General features: G+C 67.5%; 3 protein-coding genes across 6 annotated transcripts; all 3 read left to right on the top strand.

Moving 5' to 3' along the window:
- Positions 1-467: 467 nt before the first annotated feature.
- TIMM50 (translocase of inner mitochondrial membrane 50) lies at positions 468-4,617 on the top strand. Its single transcript, XM_075020408.1, has 11 exons — positions 468-653; positions 1,438-1,594; positions 1,692-1,723; positions 2,410-2,431; positions 2,706-2,764; positions 3,273-3,392; positions 3,474-3,578; positions 3,682-3,780; positions 3,866-4,022; positions 4,112-4,218; positions 4,319-4,617. The coding sequence occupies exons 1-11, from the start codon at positions 507-509 to the stop codon at positions 4,421-4,423; spliced, it is 1,110 nt and encodes a 369-aa protein (XP_074876509.1). The 5' UTR covers positions 468-506; the 3' UTR covers positions 4,424-4,617.
- A 331-nt stretch (positions 4,618-4,948) lies between these two features.
- Positions 4,949-8,608, top strand: DLL3 (delta like canonical Notch ligand 3). 4 transcript variants are annotated; one of them, XM_075020405.1, is made up of 9 exons: positions 4,951-5,125; positions 5,712-5,933; positions 6,052-6,109; positions 6,547-6,777; positions 6,919-6,989; positions 7,129-7,675; positions 7,752-8,199; positions 8,276-8,360; positions 8,471-8,608. In XM_075020405.1, the coding sequence occupies exons 1-9, from the start codon at positions 5,075-5,077 to the stop codon at positions 8,474-8,476; spliced, it is 1,719 nt and encodes a 572-aa protein (XP_074876506.1). In that variant the 5' UTR covers positions 4,951-5,074; the 3' UTR covers positions 8,477-8,608. The 4 variants fall into 4 exon arrangements, with proteins under 4 accessions (XP_074876504.1, XP_074876506.1, XP_074876505.1 ...); XM_075020406.1 differs by having other exon boundaries at positions 4,955-5,125; positions 8,279-8,360; XM_075020403.1 differs by having other exon boundaries at positions 4,949-5,125; positions 7,129-8,199.
- A 419-nt stretch (positions 8,609-9,027) lies between these two features.
- Positions 9,028-15,957, top strand: ERCC2 (ERCC excision repair 2, TFIIH core complex helicase subunit). Its single transcript, XM_075020487.1, has 23 exons — positions 9,028-9,080; positions 9,561-9,660; positions 9,750-9,827; positions 9,905-9,967; positions 10,052-10,165; positions 10,261-10,377; positions 10,810-10,926; positions 11,021-11,144; positions 11,240-11,336; positions 11,421-11,554; positions 11,830-11,998; positions 12,478-12,596; positions 12,851-12,920; positions 13,058-13,127; positions 13,314-13,415; positions 13,514-13,577; positions 13,883-14,004; positions 14,097-14,189; positions 14,262-14,334; positions 14,450-14,520; positions 14,881-15,024; positions 15,102-15,245; positions 15,335-15,957. Exons 1-23 carry the CDS (start codon positions 9,076-9,078, stop codon positions 15,425-15,427), a joined length of 2,283 nt encoding a protein of 760 aa, XP_074876588.1. The 5' UTR covers positions 9,028-9,075; the 3' UTR covers positions 15,428-15,957.
- Positions 15,958-17,607: the final 1,650 nt, after the last annotated feature.

The following is a 17,607-nucleotide window of genomic DNA, read 5'->3' as shown; positions in this document are numbered from 1 at the left end:
AAGGGCTGGGGTGGGGATGGGGGTTGGAATTGGACCCCCCCCGCCCCACAGAGCTGCGGGGGGGGAGGCGTTAACCGGGGCCCCTGTACCCCATGGGGCTGGGGAAAGGGGGGTTAAACCGGTCCCCCCGTGGGGCGGGGAGGGGTTTGAAGCGGGGCCCGTGGTGGGGGTTGAGCTGGGACCCCCGTGGGGCCGGTGGGGGGGTCGGACCGGGCTCCCCCCCCCAGCCCCGTAGATCCAGGCTCGGGGCTGGCCGCGCACGTGTTCTCCTCCGCCGCCACCGCCTCCTCCTCCTCTCATTGGCTCTGCTGACGCCGGTCCCGCCTCCCCTCCGCCGCCATTGGCCACCAGCTGCGCCGCCATTGGTTGTCAGCCCTCGTGCCCCGCCCTACGCTCCTTGCCTCCGCCTCCTCCCCTCGCTCCGCCGCCGCTCATTGGCCGGTGGCACGGGGAGGTGATTGGCGGCGGCGGCCGCGCCTGCGCCGTGGGGCGCGCGGTGCGGGAAGATGGCGGCGGCGGCGGGGCGGGCGGTGGTGGCCTGCGGGGCCCGCGCTGCCCTGGGGGCCCGGCGGGTCCGGGCCGCGCTGGGTCGGGCCGTCAGCGGCACCGCCGGCACCGACGCGGTGCTGCGGGAGCGGCTGCGGCGGCACCAGGTGGGGCCGCGACGGGGCTGAGCCCAGCGGGAAGGGTCGGGCCTGGGCCTGGTCTGAGGGGGTGATGAGGGCCCCGCGGGGAGGGGGAGGGTCACGGGAGCTCCACGGGTGTCCCCACACGTCCCCGGACCTCTCTGACCCTTCCCGGCTCAGGGCTCCACGGCCGCCCCTGTCCTTCCCCAGGGGTGCCCGGGAGCCTCTTGGGGGGTCTGTGAGTATCCCTGGGTGTTCCCAGGGGTCTCTGCCTGTCCCTGGCCATCCTCGGCCATCCCCAGGGCTCAATGCGGGTCCCTGGGTGTCACCGGTCATTTTTGGTCATCCCTAGGGCTCCACAGGTCTCCCTAAGTGTCTCTAGGGCTCCCTGGCTATCCTCGGACATCCCTAGGGCTCCACAGATGTCTCTAAGTGTCTCTGGGGCTCTCCGGGTGTCCCTGCCTGTCCCTGGAGCTCCTTGGAGACCCCCAGTCATCCTCGGACATCCCCACAGTTCTCTGGCTGTCCCCACATGTCTCCAAAGTTCTCAGGAGGCTCCTCAGCTGTCCCTGGGGCTCCCTGGGAGTCCCCGGTCATCTTTGGCCATCCCTAGGGCTCCACAGGTGTCCCCGAGTGTCTCTGGGGCTCTCTGGATGTCCCTTGCCGTTCTCCTTGGGCCTCTCTAGCTGTGCCTAAGTGTCCCTGGGTGTTATGGGGGCTCCCCAGGTGTCCCCAGGCCCCTCAGCCATCCCCAGGGCTCACCCCTTGTCCCCAGGGCTCACCATCCCCCTGTGTCCCCCCCACCTTGCAGGCAGCAGAAGGACCCCTGGGACACACCCCCAGCCCAGAGGAGGAGGAGGAGGAAGAGCGGCGGCGGCGGGAGCGGATGGCGGCCGCCCGGCGGTTAGCCCTGCGCTTGGCGGGGCTGCTGGGTGCTGGCACCGGCGTGGCACTCGTCTACATCTTCGGTGAGTCCTCGGCATCCCCGGCGTGTCCTGTCCCCACCCCCCGCCACTGCCGGTGCCACCGTGCCCCCCCCTCACCTCCACTCTCCCCCTCCTGCAGGCAGCAACGCGGTGGATGAGCACGGTGCCAAGGTGAGGGGTGCTCTGTGGCAGTTTCTGGACCCCTTTTTTTAGGCAAGGGGCTGCGCCAATGTCCCCTCCCTGCATTTTGGGGACATTTAGGGACATCGTGGGGGCTTAGCACCTTCCCTCTCTCCCTTCCCCATGTGCCCCCCTCTGTTTCGTTTCACTGGTGTTTTCCCGTATTTTGGGGTCTTTTTGTTGGGTGGGGCATTGGGGCCCCATGTCCCCGAGGGGAGTGGCGTGTCCCCAAAGGGACCGACAATCCTTGTCACACCCCAGGGAGGTGTTTTTCTCACCGCAAACCCCTTTTTTAGAGAATTTGGAAGTGATGAGGAGGGTTTTGATGTGCAGCACAGGGGGCTCCCTGGGGAGGGAGAGGTGCGAATTGCCCTGCCCGTCTCCGGTGACCAGCGGGGGGGGGACACGGGGACATCAAACGGGGTGACGGGGAGCGTTGAACAGGTGACAATGACACCAGTGGGGTGACAGGGACATCAGTGGGGCGATGAGGACATCAGTCGACAGAAGGAAACCGCACGGAAACGGCATCACCTACCTGTGAATTGTCCCTGTCACCTCCTGTGTCCCTTCCCCCCTCGGTGACAGGGCCCCTCCGGTGACAGGGCCCCTCCGGTGCCACCACGTCCTTCTCACCGGCCCTGTCTTAACCCTCCACCTCCCTCTTCTCCCCACAGATTCCCGATGAGTTCGATGGTGGTGAGTGACATCCCCACACATGCCCCGGGGGGGGGGGTGGTGGTGGTGACAGCTACTGCAGCGGGGGGACACGTCGCATCCTCAGGACTGTTTGACACCTCGGTGTTGCGGCTGGAGGCTTTTACGATGTTTTTAACACCCCGTTGTTACCCAAAAGGGGCTTTTTTTAGGGTGTTTTGGTCTTTATCATAGTGGGGGGGGGGGAACTGTCACCCCCCTTGGGGACAGCAGAGACCCCAGGTGACCCTCACCTGCACTGGCCTTGGCTCTGCAGACCCTGTGGGCATCCAGCAGCTCCGCAGGACCTACAAGTATTTCAAGGACTACAGGCAGGTGCGTGGGGAGCCAATTGGGGGGGGGGGTCCCCATTTTGGGAGGGGGCTTCATGGCATTAGGGGTGGCCATCCCCGTCCTGAGAGTTTTTTCATTTTCCTGGGAAGCTTCGTCCCCATTTTGGGGACATGTTGGATCCCCATCCCCTTTTGGGGGACCTTGTCCTAGTGCTAGGAAATGACGTCCCTGTTTTGGGGTCCTCTGTCCCTGTTCTGGGGGACATTTGCCCCTCTTTTGGGGTCTCCTGTCACCGATCTGGGCTCCTTGTCCCCACTGGGGGGGTCCTTGTCCCCACTTCGGGGTCTTTGTCGCTAGGCAGGGGCTCCCATCCTCAGTTTGCAGGGGAGCTTTGTCCCCATTTGCCAGGGCGCTTCATCCCCACACTCCAGCCCTTGCCCCCATGCCAGTGCGGGGACCCTGTCCCTTTTTGGGGACCATTGTCCCCACACCGGTGGCTCATCCCCATGCTGGGGGGGGGGGCTCCATCCCTCCCCCTGACTCCCCCCAGATGATCATCGAGCCCACCAGTCCCAAGCTGCTGCCGGACCCCCTGCGCGAACCCTACTACCAGCCCCCCTACACCCTCGTCATCGAGCTCACTGACGTCCTGCTGCACCCCGAGTGGTCGGTGAGTGTCCCCCGAGCCTTCCCGTGCCCACCCCCACCTGCCACCCCCTGTGACACCTCCCTGTCCCCCCCCCAAAACCAGCTCGTCACTGGCTGGCGCTTCAAGAAGCGCCCGGGCATCGAGAGCCTCCTGCAGCAGCTTGCACCCCTCTACGAGATAGTTGTCTTCACCTCTGAAACTGGCATGGTGAGTGCGAGGTGGGGGGGGGGGAGCATGGCCACCCCAGGAGGTGACAGGGCCACCAGGGGGTGCCCCCCACCCTCTCACCCCCTCTATTACCCCCCCACAGACCGCCTTCCCCCTCATTGACAGCGTGGACCCCCACGGCTTCATCTCCTACCGTCTCTTCCGTGATGCCACCCGCTATATGGATGGGCACCACGTCAAGGTGGTGTGACAGGGGAGGGGGACAGTCACTTCAGTGACCCCCCCCCCGCCCTTTGCCAACCCTCTCTGTTCCCCCCCTGCCCCAGGACATCTCCTGCCTCAACAGAGACCCGGCGAAGGTGGTGGTGGTGGATTGCCGGAGAGAAGCCTTCTGCCTACAGCCCTACAACGGGTTGGCGCTGCCCCGCTGGGATGGCAGCTCCGACGACCGCGCGCTCTACGACCTCACCGCTTTCCTCAAAAGTGGGTAAACACGTCCCAGAACATCCCTGACCCCCCTCCCTGACCCCCCACACCCCTCCCTCTGCAAACCCGTCCGTCTGTCCCCGCAGCTATTGCCCTCAGTGGGGTGGAGGATGTCCGGACGGTGCTGGAGAATTACGCGCTGGAGGAGGATCCGCTGGCGGCTTTTAAACGACGCCGGTCGCAGCTGGAGGAGGTGGGGACGCGCCGGGGGTGGGGGGAACGTGACATGGCAGGGGGGTGGCAGCACCTAATTGCCGGTAATGGCTGTTTTTTGCCCCGAATCGGGGGCGCAGGAGGAGCAGCAGCGCCTGGCCGAGCTGGCGCAGGGCAAGAAGCCGACGGGGCTTTTCCTGGGTGCCCTGGCCGGCCGCCTCTGGCCACGCTCCAAGCAGCAGTGATGTCATCAGGATGGTGCCGTGATGTCAGCAGGATGTCGCCGTGATGTCAGCGGTGCAAGGCGGGGTGGGGGGGGACACCCCATTCACCAGCGCCGTGGCTGCAGGGGGTGATGCGTCACCCAGACCCGGACGATGCGGTCGGAGGCGCCGGTGGTCCCGTGGCGGCTGGCGGTGGGGGGGGGACCGGGCATGGCCCCGCTTTCGGGGGGGGTTGGAGGGTTTTGGAGGGGGCTTGACCCCAGTGGGGATGAATAAAGGGTGACGTGGAGCTGCGGGTGCACTGTGCTGCTTGGGGGGGGCACGGAGCGGCCCCCCCCTCCCTGGTGCTGCGTCAGATCCGGGGCCTTTTGGTGGGGGTGGGCTACGGGGCTGGATCCAGGCTCTTTGGGGGGGCCGTTTATGGGGCCAGATCTGGGCCCATTTTGGGGGGGGTATGGAGCTGGATCCCCCTTTTGGGATGGGGGGGCCCGGCATCCCCTGTAGGGGCGTGGCCTGTGGGTGGGGGCGTGGTCTGCAAACAGGGGGTGGGGCTTGGCCGCTAGAAAGGGGTCTTGGGGAGGGGGGCGGTGGGCTCAGACCCCGCTGAGCCCTGGGACCAGGCGGGACCCCTGGGCCCGGATCCGGTCCCCCCCCCGCCCCCCGGTGCCGGCCATGGCTGCGCTGCTGCTGGCTGCCCTCCTCGCCCTCGTCTGGCCCCCACCGGTGAGCCTGCCCCCCCGGGAGGGGGCTGGGGGGGAGCCCTGGGGGGGTCTAGGGGGCTGGTGGAGACCCTTGGCAATTTTGAGGGGGGTCCCTGGAGAGGGATCAGGGTGATTCTGGGGTGCTTCAGGTGTCCCTTTGTGGTCCCCAGGGGGTGTTGGTGGGGGTGGAAGTTCCAGGGTGGGTATTTGGGATATTGGAGGGGGTATTTTGGGGATCCCGGGTGGGCTGTTTGTAGTGCTGGGGGGGGGGGGGGGAGGTCCTGAGAAGTTTGAGGTGTCCTTGGGGAGTTGGCAGGGCTCCTTGAAGCTGGTTTGGGATGCTGGGGGGGATCAGGGCGATCCTAAGGAAGCATTTCGAGGCACTGAGTGGTACTTTCAGGATCTTGAGTGGTTATTTTTGTACTGGGGAGCCTCTGAAGGGTGATTTGGGGTGCTGGGGAGGGGACTCGGGGGGGTCAGAGCAGGCCTAGAGGGCTCTTTTGGGATGCTGGGGGTGTTCGGGGGGATATTTGGGTATTGGGGTGCCCCTGAGGAGTATTTTGGGGTGCTGAGGGGGGGTCTCCTGGGTCGCTGACGCCCACCTGCAGGTGCAGCCGGCTGGGGTGCTGGAGCTGCGGGTGCTGTCGGCACGGGGGGGCCCAGGGGGGCCGTGTGGGGGCCCGCCTTCCTGTCGCCTTGTCTTCCGTCTCTGCCTGCGGCCCCCTGGGGCGGTTGGCTGCAGCCTGGGGGTCGTCCACAGCTCCCCTGGACCCCCCCCGGCCCCAGGGGCCCCCCGCATCCTCCGCCTGCCTTTCACCTTCCCCTGGCCGGTGAGGACTGACTCCCCCCTCGCCCAGTCCCTGGCAAAGTCTGACCCCCCACCATGGTCCTGGGACCCCTAAGGGCCTAGGAATGACACCCCCCCAATTTTTGCTGCCCCCCCCCCAGGGCACCGTCTCCCTTGTCATCGAGTCATGGCGGCTGGAGGAGACTAAAGGCTCTGGAGGTGAGTGGTGGAGACTTGGGGAGGCCATGGGGTTTGGGGGGACAAATGGGGGTCCCAGGGGGGGCAAATAGGGACCCTGTGTATTTGGGAGGGGGGGGAAATGGAGATCCCATAGGGGGTGGATAGGGAATGAAGGGGGGGGATGTGAGAGCCCAAAGTGTTGGGGGTGGGCAGTTGGGCGTCCCAGGGGGTAAATAGGGGATAAATAGGAGGGGGGTGGGGGCAGATGGCAGCCTGCAGGGTTTTGGGGGGCAAATTGGGGTTTGGGGGGGCAAAGGGGAGCCCTGGGTGTTTGAGGGGGGTGAACGGGAATCCTTGGATGGGGGGGGGCAGTTTGGGGGGAGGCAAAGAGGGAGGGCTAGAAGGGCAAAGGGGGGGGGGGTCTGGGGGACTTTGGGGGTGCCCAGGGGGTCTGTGGGTGCTGACGGGTGCCCCAGGGCCCCAGGGCCGGCTCTTGGGGCGCGCGGTGGCCCGGCAGCACCTCTCCCCGGGGGGTCCCTGGCGGGGGGGGACGGGGGGGGGCCTGCGCTTCGGCACCCGCTTGCGCTGCCGCCCCCCCGGCCGTGGCCCCCGTTGCGTCCCCCGCTGCGCCCCCTGCACCCGCCGCTGCCCCCCCGCCGCCGCCTGCCGCCCCCCCCGCCGCTGTTGGCCCCCCTGCTGCACCCGCCGTGAGTACCCCTGTCCCCTGGGGGGGCCGCCATCACCCTTCTCCCCCACCCAGCACTCCCCCATCTTTCTTGGGGGGCATGCAGCATCCCAGGGTGTCCCCTGGGTTTTGGGGTGCCCCTGACACCCCGCTTTACCCGCAGGTGGGTGCCGGGAACCTTGCACCACCCCCAGCGCCGATGGCAGCACCTGCACCAACGGGGGCACCTGCACAGTGAGTGGGACACCCCCCCCCCCGCACCAGTATCCCCCGTGTCACCCCAGGAGCCCCCGTGGTGCTTCTCGGCACCCCCACATCCATCCTGGGGGGGGGTCCGGTACCCCCCATCCCGGTAACGGTGCTGCCTGTGCAGGGTCGTGGGAGCAACTCCCCGGGGCCACGCTGTGACACCCCCAGCCCGGGACAGCCACCGGCAGCACCAGAAGCCGTGACGGCTCCGGTGGCACCAGCAGCAGCACTGGCAGCACCAGAGGTGGCACCAGTAGCACCGGCAGCACCAGCGGTGGCACCAGTGGTGGCACCGGCAGCACCGGTGGTGGCCCCGGCAGCGCCGGTGGTGGCACCGGTGGCCCCAGCAGCACCGGCGGCGGCACCGGCAGCGGCACCGGCAGCACCGGTGGTGGCACCAGCAGCACCAGCGACGGTCCCTGAAGCCCCGGTGCCGGCATCAGAGCCAGCGTCTCCGGCGTCGCTCCCGGCTGCGGGGCGGTTGGCGATGCCGGAGCCTCTGCCGGAGGTGCCGCCATCCCCGTGCGCCCTCGGTCCCTGCTTCAACGGCGGCGCCTGCGCCCCCGACCCGGCTCCCGGCGCCGGCTACACCTGCCGCTGCCCCCCCGGCTTCCGCGGCTCCAACTGCGAGCGCCGCGCCGACCGCTGCGCCGACCACCTCTGCCTGCACGGTGAGCCTCCCCCACGTTCCCCACCGCCGTTCCCCCGGCACGGTTCGGCGTCGCTGACCCCCCTTCCCCAGCGCAGGCGGCCAGTGCCGGGACTTGGGTCGCGGCGCCATTTGCAAATGCCGGCCGGGTTTTTCGGGGCGCCGGTGCGAACGCAATGCCGACGACTGTACCCCCAACCCCTGCGCCAACGGCGGCACGTGCCAGGACGGCGCCAACAGCTTCACCTGCTCCTGCACCCTCGGCTACGCCGGCGCCGATTGCCGACGCCGCGCCGACGCCTGCGCCTCCGGCCCCTGCTTGCACGGTGCCACTTGCTACACCCACTTCTCCGGCCACGTCTGCGCCTGCCCCCCCGGATTTATGGGGTCCCGCTGCGAGGAGGAGGTTGGGGGACCCCCCCCAGCCCCCCAACGCCGCCCCCCCGTGCCCCTCGCCCTCGCCTGCGCCCTTCCCCTCGCTCTGCTGGGCCCCGGCGTGGGGCTGGCGCTGGCGGCACGGCGGCGGCGGCGGCTGCCGGGGGAGAGGTGAGACCTGGGGTTTTGGGGGGGCGGGGGGGGGCACAGACCCCGATTTTGGGGGTCTCACAAGATATTTTGGCAGCAGCCGTGCGCCGGATACGGGGGGGACCACCAGCACAAGCCCCCCGGGGAGGGAGCGGCGGCCACCACGTGCTTCTGCCACCCGGGTGAGCCCCCCCCCCCCCCCATTTCTCCACCATTTGTCTCTGCCGCCCCCCCCCCACCGCCATCACCCTCCGGTTCTCCTTAACCCCATTTCTCTTCTTGTCCTCCCCAGGTGTGACCCGGCGGTGATGGACACCCCTCCCCAGGACACCCCCCCACCCCAAGCCTGGGTCCCCACAGTGTTTTGGGGACACACACCCCCACCCGAGGGGGGGCCTGGGGGTTGTGCCATAAAGTTCTTTGAGATGTCTGTCCGTGTCGCCAGAATCCGGCCCTGGGGGGGGGTTGACGTGGGTGGGGACGCCCCAGTCGGGACAGTGGGTGGGTGACACGGGTGGGGACACCCCACTCCGCACCGGGGAGGGGGGGTGACAGGCCCGTGGGGGGGACAGTGCCCTGCTTTGGGGTCGTCTCCCCCCCCCACCGCGGGTCACCTTAGAGCCACCAGCTCCATGACTCGGCGCTCAACTCGCCGCTCTCGACGCTCGGCGCTCGATTGCTTCCCCCATCACACACGGCTGTTCCCGCCCTCAGCCGGCAGGGCCAGTCGCCAGCCCCCGGCGCCGTGATGGGCAGCGCGCGCGGCCAATCGGAAGGGAGAGTCGGGGCGGAGCGGGGTAGCGCGCCGGCCAATGAGGGGGCGAAGCGGACCGAGGTGGGGACGGGGAGGGGCGGGGCCGGAGCCGGAGCCGGCGGCGTGTGGAAGCGGCGGGAGCCATGAAGTGAGCGAGGAGCGGCGGGGGGATCCCGGGGGGATCCGGGAGGTGGGGGGGAGAGGGCGGGATCGCGGGGGATCCCGGGATTGCGGGGCCAACGGGAGAGCCGGGATCCCGATGGATCCCGGGGGTGCGGGGCCCACGGGAGGGCCGGGATCCCGGGGACTACCGGGCCCACAGGACGGCCGCGACCCCCGGCAACCGTTCCGGCGGAGCGGGTCCCCGCCGGGGCAGTGGTGGAGAGCCGGGAGCGGCAGGGGGTCCCCGGGGCCGCTCCAGCACCGTGACACTCCGCCACCGGATCCCGTCGCTCGCCAGATCCCGGCTGCCGTCACAGACCTGCCAAGAGGGCAGACGGCGCGAGTGGGCTGGGGCACCCCGATCCCAGGGCGGAGAGGAGGGATCAGCCAGGCACCGAGCTCTCCGCTGGGGTGGGATCTGGTGGGATCCCTCACGGGAATCCTCTTTTCGTTGGCCCCTCCACAGGCTCAACATCGATGGCCTCCTGGTCTACTTCCCCTACGACTACATCTACCCTGAGCAGTTCTCCTACATGCTGGAGCTCAAGAGGACCTTGGACGCCAAGGTACAGCGGGATCTGGTGGTCCCGGGTGGGCTGGGATCCACCCACCCCGGGGACACCCCTGCCGGGGGTGACACCGCTGCTTTCGGCAGGGCCATGGCGTGCTGGAGATGCCCTCTGGGACCGGTAAGACAGTGTCGCTGCTGTCGCTCATCGTCGCCTATCAGCGGGTGAGTGCTGGTGCCTGATCCCAGTGGATCCCAGCAGATCCCAGTCCTGCAGACCCTAGTGTTACATCTCTCCCCAGGCCCGACCACTGGACGTCACCAAACTCATTTACTGCTCCCGCACAGTGCCGGAGATCGAGAAGGTGGGGTGAGGAGCTGGGGGAGAGAGGAGGGAAGCAAATCTGAGGGGGTATCCTGAGGGATCCATCTGAGCATTGCCACCACAGGTGATTGAGGAGTTGCGGAAGCTGATGGATTTCTATGAGAAAGAGCTGGGGGAGAAGGTGCCATTCCTGGGGCTGGCGCTGAGCTCCAGGAAGAACCTCTGCATCCACCCTGAGGTGGGCATGGGTCTGGGTGAGATCCACTGGGGGTGTGTGGGGGGAGGTTGATTCCAGGGGGACACAGTGACAACGGGGTGACCATGGGGGTGCAGGTGTCCTCGCTGCGCTTTGGGAAGGAGGTGGACAGCCGGTGCCTGAGCCTGACGGCTTCCTACGTGCGGGCGCAGCACCAGCGTGACGGATCCCTGCCTGCCTGCCGCTTCTTTGAGGTGAGGGATCCCCCTGATGAGCACTCGGGGATCCCCCTGACCCTGATGGGCACCCAAGGGTGTCCCACCTCCCCCTGCTTGGGTGCCCCCCAGTCTCCTGTCAGCTCCCGGGTGCCCTGTGGTGTCCCCAACAGCTCCCAGCACCCTGGGGTGCCCCCACTCCCCCTCCGGCTGCCCAGTACCCTTGGGTGCTCCCGTTCCCTAACTGGGTCCCAAGCACCCTGGGGACCCCATTCGCCATCCACCCCCCCCCAGTACCCTAGGGTGCCCCCCAGCCACTGCCCACCTCCACCCCACACCCAAATCCCCCCTTACCCAATCCGCTGCCCCCCCCACCACCATCCTGCCTCGGGTCACCGCCCCCAGCTGCCCCCCACCCCCTGGGAGCCTCCCCAAGGCCCTCCAGCCACCTTCCCCGGGGTCTCCCACCAGGAGTTCGACACCCACGGGCGTGAGGTGCCCATCCCCTACGGCATCTACAACCTGGACGACCTGAAGGCCCACGGCCGCCAGAAGGGCTGGTGCCCCTATTTCCTCGCCCGCTACTCGGTACAGGGGGGGGACAGGGGGCCAGGATCGGCTTTGGGGTGGCTCCTCTGTCCCTAAATGTCCCTAAATGTCCCCATGCCCTGCCCTCCGGCAGATCCTTCATGCCAACATCGTCGTCTACAGCTACCACTACCTGCTGGATCCCAAAATCGCCGATTTGGTCTCAAAGGAGTTGGCCAAGAAGTCGGTCGTGGTCTTTGATGAGGCCCACAACATTGGTCAGCACCCCCCTGAACCCCATTTTTGGGGTGTCACCCTCTGTCCCCTGCGTCACCCGCAGCGGGGGGAGTGACACTGTCCCCTATCCCCACAGACAACGTCTGCATCGACTCCATGGGGGTCAACATCACGCGCCGGACGCTGGACCGCTGCCAGGCCAACGTGACCACGCTCCAAACCACCATCCAAAAGTGAGCATGGCCCCCCACCTCCCCTCATTGTCCCCATCGTTTTCCTACCCACCCCCCCGGTGACCGCATACCCCCTTGCCGCAGGATCAAGGAGACGGACACGCGGCGGCTGGCGGAGGAGTACCGGCGCCTGGTGGAGGGGCTGCGGGAGGCCAGCACCGCCCGGGAGACCGACCTCTACCTCGCCAACCCCGTACTGCCGGACGAGATCCTGCAGGGTACGTGGGGGGGTGAGCCCTCTTTTGAGGTGCCCCCCAGACCCCCCCTATTTCCATGGTGGATGAGCACGGGGCGTCTCTGAGCTCCCTTTTGTGGCAGGGAGCCCCCCGAGCCTTTTGGGGTGCCCCCAGCCCCACACCAGCCTCCAGTGCCACACAGCCTCCCCTCCAGACAAGCATGGACACCCTGGGGGTCCCCGAGCCCCTCCTTGGAGTGTGGGGAGAGTGCCAGGCGCTCCCCATCTGAGCTCCACCCCGATGTCCCTGGCCCACAGAGGCAGTTCCTGGCAGCATCCGGACAGCTGAGCACTTCGTGGGCTTCCTGAAGCGGTTCGTGGCCTACCTGCGGGCACGGGTGCGGGGGCCACGGGTGGTGCAGGAGAGCCCCCCCGCCTTCCTCAAAGACCTCTACGAGAAGGTCTGCATCGAGCGCAAGCCCCTGCGGTGAGTCTGGGGGGATCTGTCCCCACCACAAAGGGACCTACCCCCAAGGGAACATGGCCCCTGGGGAGCCATGTCCCCCCAGGGTGGCTTGTAACCACACCAGGGTGGTCTGTGACCCCCCAAGGGTGCTGTGTCCCCCCCACCAGGTTGGCCTGTGACCCCCTGCAGAGTGGCCTATGTCCCCTCCCAATGGTCCTGGGTCCCCCCAGGGTAGCCTGTGACCCCCCCCAGGGTGCTGTGTTCCCCCCCAGGGTGGTCTGTGACCCCCTCCAAGGGTTTTCTTCACCCCCCCAAGGTGCTGTGTCCCCCTCCTCGGGTGGTGTCTCCCCTCCATGGCATGACCATGTCCCCCCCAAAGGCAACATTTCCCCTCCTCAGGGTGACATGACACTCATGGGATAATGTGTCCCCCGCCCAGGGTGATGTGTGCCCCCCCCCCAGGTGACACGTCCCCCCCCCACGGGTGATCTACCCCCCAGGTTCTGTGCCGAGCGGCTGCGCTCGCTGCTACGGACGCTGGAGATCGTGGACATGGCCGACTTCTCCGCCATCACCCTCGTCGCCAACTTTGCCACCCTCGTCAGCACCTACTCCAAGGGTCAGCCAGGCGCCTGGGTCCCCCCGGGGGGGGGCAGTCCCTGAGGACCCCTTTCGAGGCAGGGGGGGTGGTCTGTGAGCCCCCCCATTGTGGGGAATGGCACCCATGGGTGGTGGCACAGTCCGTAAGCCCCCTTGGGGGGGGGGATGAGCACCCTTGGGTAGAGGAACACCCTGTGTCCTGCTTGTGGGGGTGCTGGGTGGCCTCCCTGCCCTGGCTGGCATTGAGGGTGCCCCCCTCATCCCCCCCTCCAGGTTTCACCATCATCATTGAGCCTTTCGACAACAGGACCCCCACCATCTCCAACCCCATCCTGCACTTCAGGTGTGGGCACAGGGAGGGACACGGGAGGGTATCGGGGAGGGACAAGGACACTGAGGGGGGGACACAGGGAGACGGGGCGGGGGGTGGCAGTGGCAGTGGCAGTGTCACCCCAGGGATGTGTGTGTGTGTGTCCCCAGCTGTATGGATGCCTCCATCGCCATCAAGCCAGTCTTTGAGCGCTTCCAGTCGGTCATCATCACGTCAGGGGTGAGTCTGCATGTCCCCTCGTGTCCCCCACGTCCCTCCCACCATGTCTTCTGTGTCCCCCTGTATCCCCCATGTCCCCCTTGTCCCCACTTCCTATGTCTCCTCCTACGATGTCCCCCCCACGTCCCCTCCAGAACCCATTGGGATGACCCCATCCCTGTGTCCCCTCTGCTCCCTCCACCACAGACTCTCTCCCCACTGGACATTTACCCCAAAATCCTGGATTTCCGCCCCGTCACCATGGCGACCTTCACCATGACACTGGCCCGGACCTGCCTGTGCCCCATGGTGAGTGGGGAGCATTGGGGGTACCTGGCACTGGCTCTGGGGCGGGGGGTCGGGGGGGTCAGGGACCCCCATGTCACCAGTGTCCCTGCCCCTTGCAGATCGTGGGCCGTGGCAACGACCAGGTGGCCATCAGCTCCAAGTTTGAGACACGCGAGGACATCGGTAGGGAACGGGGACAGAGGAAGGAGAGAGCAACAGGGATGGGGTTATGGTGTTGGGGGGGACAGGGATGGGGACGGGGGGATATAGGGCTGGGGGGGGGCTCAGGGACAGAGTTCTGGGGCTGAGAGGGATGAGGACAGGGACAGGGTTAGAGGGCTGGAGGGGCCAGGACTAGGGTAGGGGAACCCGAGGCAGGACAGAAATGGGGCCAGGAGGATGTTGGGCTGAGGGTGACAGGGAGATTTGGGGTCCGGAGGGGACTTTGGGGGTTGGGGGTGCCCCATGGTGACCCCCCCACACCCCAGCCGTCATCCGCAACTATGGGAACCTGCTGCTGGAGCTGTCGGCCGTGGTCCCCGACGGCATCGTCGCCTTCTTCACCAGCTACCAGTACATGGAGAACATCGTGGCCTCCTGGTACGAGCAGGTATGTCCCCACCTGTCCCCCAAAGCGTCCCCTGACCCCCCCATGATGTCCCTTCATGTCCCCTGACCTCTGCCCCCCCTCCGCCGTGGCAGGGCATCCTGGAGAACATCCAGCGGAACAAGCTTATCTTCATCGAGACGCAGGACGGGGCCGAGACCAGCATGGCCCTGGAGAAGTACCAGGAGGTGGGTGGCAGCATCTCAGGGTGTCACCGTCACCGGTGCCACCCCTCCCGGTGACCTGGCCGCTGTTTGCAGGCCTGCGAGAACGGCCGGGGTGCCATCCTTCTCTCCGTGGCCCGTGGCAAAGTGTCAGAAGGCATCGATTTCGGTGAGAGCCAGCCCAGGTCGGGGACGCAGCAGCAAGGGGGACACGCAGTGGCAGGGGGACGTGGTGGTGGGTGCTGAAGCACCCTGAGCACCCCCCATTTCACACCCCTTCCCAGTGCATCACTACGGCAGAGCCGTCGTCATGTTCGGCGTGCCCTACGTCTACACCCAGAGCCGCATCCTGAAGGTGAGCAGGGACCCTGGGGGACCTGTGGGGACAGGGGGGCACCCTGGGGGCACCCCGTGGCACAGCCCGGCACCCCAGGGACACCCCAGGCACTTAGGAGACATGATGAGGTGCCCCAGGGCTATAGTGGGGTACCCACGGGGCACAGACAGGTACCCACGGGGTACAGCGGACACCCACGGGACACAGTGGGGCACCCGTGGGGCACAGCTGAGCACCCTGGGGCCACGTGGCAACCCACAGCTACAGTATGACACCCCAGGGCTGGTCTGGAGCTCTCTGGGGACCAGTGGAGCACCCCACGGCCAGGACGGGACACCCGTGGGGTTCCCACCATGTCTGTGCTCCCCCCCAACCCAGGCCCGGTTGGAATACCTCCGGGACCAGTTCCAGATCCGGGAGAACGACTTCCTCACTTTCGATGCCATGCGCCACGCCGCCCAGTGCGTCGGCCGGGCCCTGCGCGGCAAAACCGACTACGGCCTCATGGTCTTTGCTGACAAGGTGTGTACCGGGATGGGGTGGAGGGGGGGGACGGATTTGGGGAGGGGTGCTGTGGGACCCCATGTCTCCCCCCACAGCGCTTCGCCCGGGCAGACAAGCGGGGGAAGTTACCGCGGTGGATCCAGGAGCACATCACGGACGCCAACCTCAACCTGACGGTGGACGAGGCGGTGCAGGTGGCCAAGTTCTTCCTGCGCCAGATGGCTCAGCCCTTCCATCAGGTAAAGAAGCCCACCCCCCGAAGCCCCCCCCCAGTGCTGGAGGGGCTGGGCAGGGTGGGGGACCCCCAGCTTACCCCCTCCCGGTGCAGGAGGACCAGCTGGGGCTGTCCCTGCTGACGCTGGAGCAGCTGCAGTCGGAGGAGGTTCTGCAACGGATCGAGCAGATCGCTCAGCAGGTGTGAGCTGGCCGAGGGGGGTGGGTGCAGAGTAACCCCCCCCTATCTGCTTGGGGTGGGACCCCGAGCCCCCTGCCATGTGCTTAAGGTGGGACCCGGATCCCTCTGTGTGCTGGGGCTGGGACCTGGAGCCCCCCAGCACGCTTAGAGTGGGACCTGGATCCCTCCATGTGCTCAAGGTGGGATCTAGATCCCCACCACGTGCTTGGGGGGGGAACTGGAGCCCCCCCACGTTCTCGGGGCAGGAACTAGATCTGCCCCCACGTGCTCCAGCAAGACCTGGATCCCCCAACTCACTTGGAGCAGGATCTGGATTCCCCATACGTGCTGGGAGCAGGATCCAGACCCCCCAAAACGTGCTCAGGGCAGGACCTGGATCCCCCCTGCCCCAATGCCCGGCACCCTGTGGGGCCCCCGCTGGGTGCTGCCCCCCCGACCCCCGGCTGTGCAGGGACACCTCCATTCACGTCTTTTTTTTGTACAATATTACACCCCCCCCAATAAAACAGGAGCCCACCATGGCTCAGCCACCCCTGCATTGCTGTGCCCCCTTATTCACTGCTGCTGTGCCTGGGGACCCCCAACTTCCCCTCTCTGGGGGTGGGGGCCACATTCACTGAAGTGGGGAAGAGGGTCGGGACCAATGACGGGGCCCCCGCCAGGGTCCCCAATAGTGGGACACACCCCCCCAGCTGTACCCAGGGCTGGGGGACACCCCATGGCCAAGGTCACCCCCTCCCTAGTGCCCACATATTTGGGGTCACCCCTTACCCAGGGTCCCATGGACCATGGCCCCCCCCGAGATGTGTCAGGTCCCCCTGTACCTATGGAGCATCCCATGGGTGTAGGGCACCCCCACAGATATAGGGGGGGGGGTCAGGCCCCTCCATGCCCCCCAGGGTGCCGATATTGGGGTGCAGTGGGGCCTTCTGCCAGGGTTCTCCCCTCCACTGGCACCCTGGGGGGCTCAGGGTGCCCCAGACCCACAGGGGAGGACCCCACCTCCCCCTCTGTGCCTCAGTTTCCCCACTGGTGCTGGTGGTGTTTTGGGGGCGGGGGGGGTGTGTGAAGGGCACTAGTGGCAGCCGCTGCCCCACCCACGGGTGCCACCCCGGCGCCCATGCCGCCCGTCCCGTGCCCCCCACCGGGGTCCCCCAGCACTGACACCGGATCCGGCCGGGTAACAGGATCCGACCTAAAAATACCGGGTGTTGGGGTGGGGGGGGCCCGGCTTGAATTGCCCTGATCCAGCGGATCCGCCCAGGGTCACCCACCTCTGGTTGCCCCCCACCCTGACCCCCACGCGGGGAGAGGGGGCCGGGGACAATTAGGCCACCTCGGAGCGGGGACAAGGGGGGGGGTACACAGGGTGGGTGCCCCCCCCCCCCAGCACACCCTGGCTGGGTCCCGACAGTGATTTGGGAGTGGTGGGTGCTGGGTGCCCCCCACCCTGGGACAGGGACCCCCTCCACTGCTCCTGTCCCCATCCCTCTGCGGTGCCCCTGCCTGGCTGTTCCCCCCACCCCTCCCAGTTGCTCCCAGTGCTCCCAGTTGCAGCCAGGCCCTGGCCAGGCAACCAGTGGGAGGGTAACCAGAGCTGCAGCGGGTGCTGCAGATCAAGGTCGGCCAAGGCCGTCCACCGTGTGGGCCCCAAGAGTGGGTGCAAGGTGCAGGGTGATGCTCTGCAGCCCGCCCCCCCCCGGGGTGCAGCATGCAATGCGCAACACGCAACGCGAAGCACGCAACAAGGTGCAACGAGCAGCGCGCGACGGGCCGCATGCGGCGGGCGAGGCGCAGCGCGCGACGTGGGAAGCGTGCAACGAGGCGCGATGCGCAGCGCGCCACGCGCGGTTGGCAGCGTGCAAGGCGCGGCGCGCAGCACGCAACGCGCAACGCGAAGCGCGCGGCAAGGTGCGACGCGCGGCCGGCCGCGCGCCGTGCAACGCGCCACACGCAATCGGCGGCGCGCAACGCGCCGCAACCTGCGTGCGGGGTGCAACGTGCCGCGTACGGCACGCAAAGCGCAGCGTGTAATTGGGGGGGGGGTGGGTGGGGTGAGGCAGTGGTGGGGGGGTGCAGAGGGGGTGCAAGGGGCTCTGGGCACCGTGCGGGGTCGTGCAGAACGGGGGGTGCCCGCTGCACCCTGCAATGCAAAATGGGGGTGCCCGGTGCAGGGGGTAAGGGGG

This window comes from Buteo buteo, chromosome Z, assembly GCF_964188355.1.
Source record: "Buteo buteo chromosome Z, bButBut1.hap1.1, whole genome shotgun sequence".
Taxonomy (NCBI): domain Eukaryota; kingdom Metazoa; phylum Chordata; class Aves; order Accipitriformes; family Accipitridae; genus Buteo; species Buteo buteo.
The sequence above is the reverse complement of the archived record's forward strand: the minus strand, read 5'-3'. Positions and strand labels throughout refer to the sequence as shown.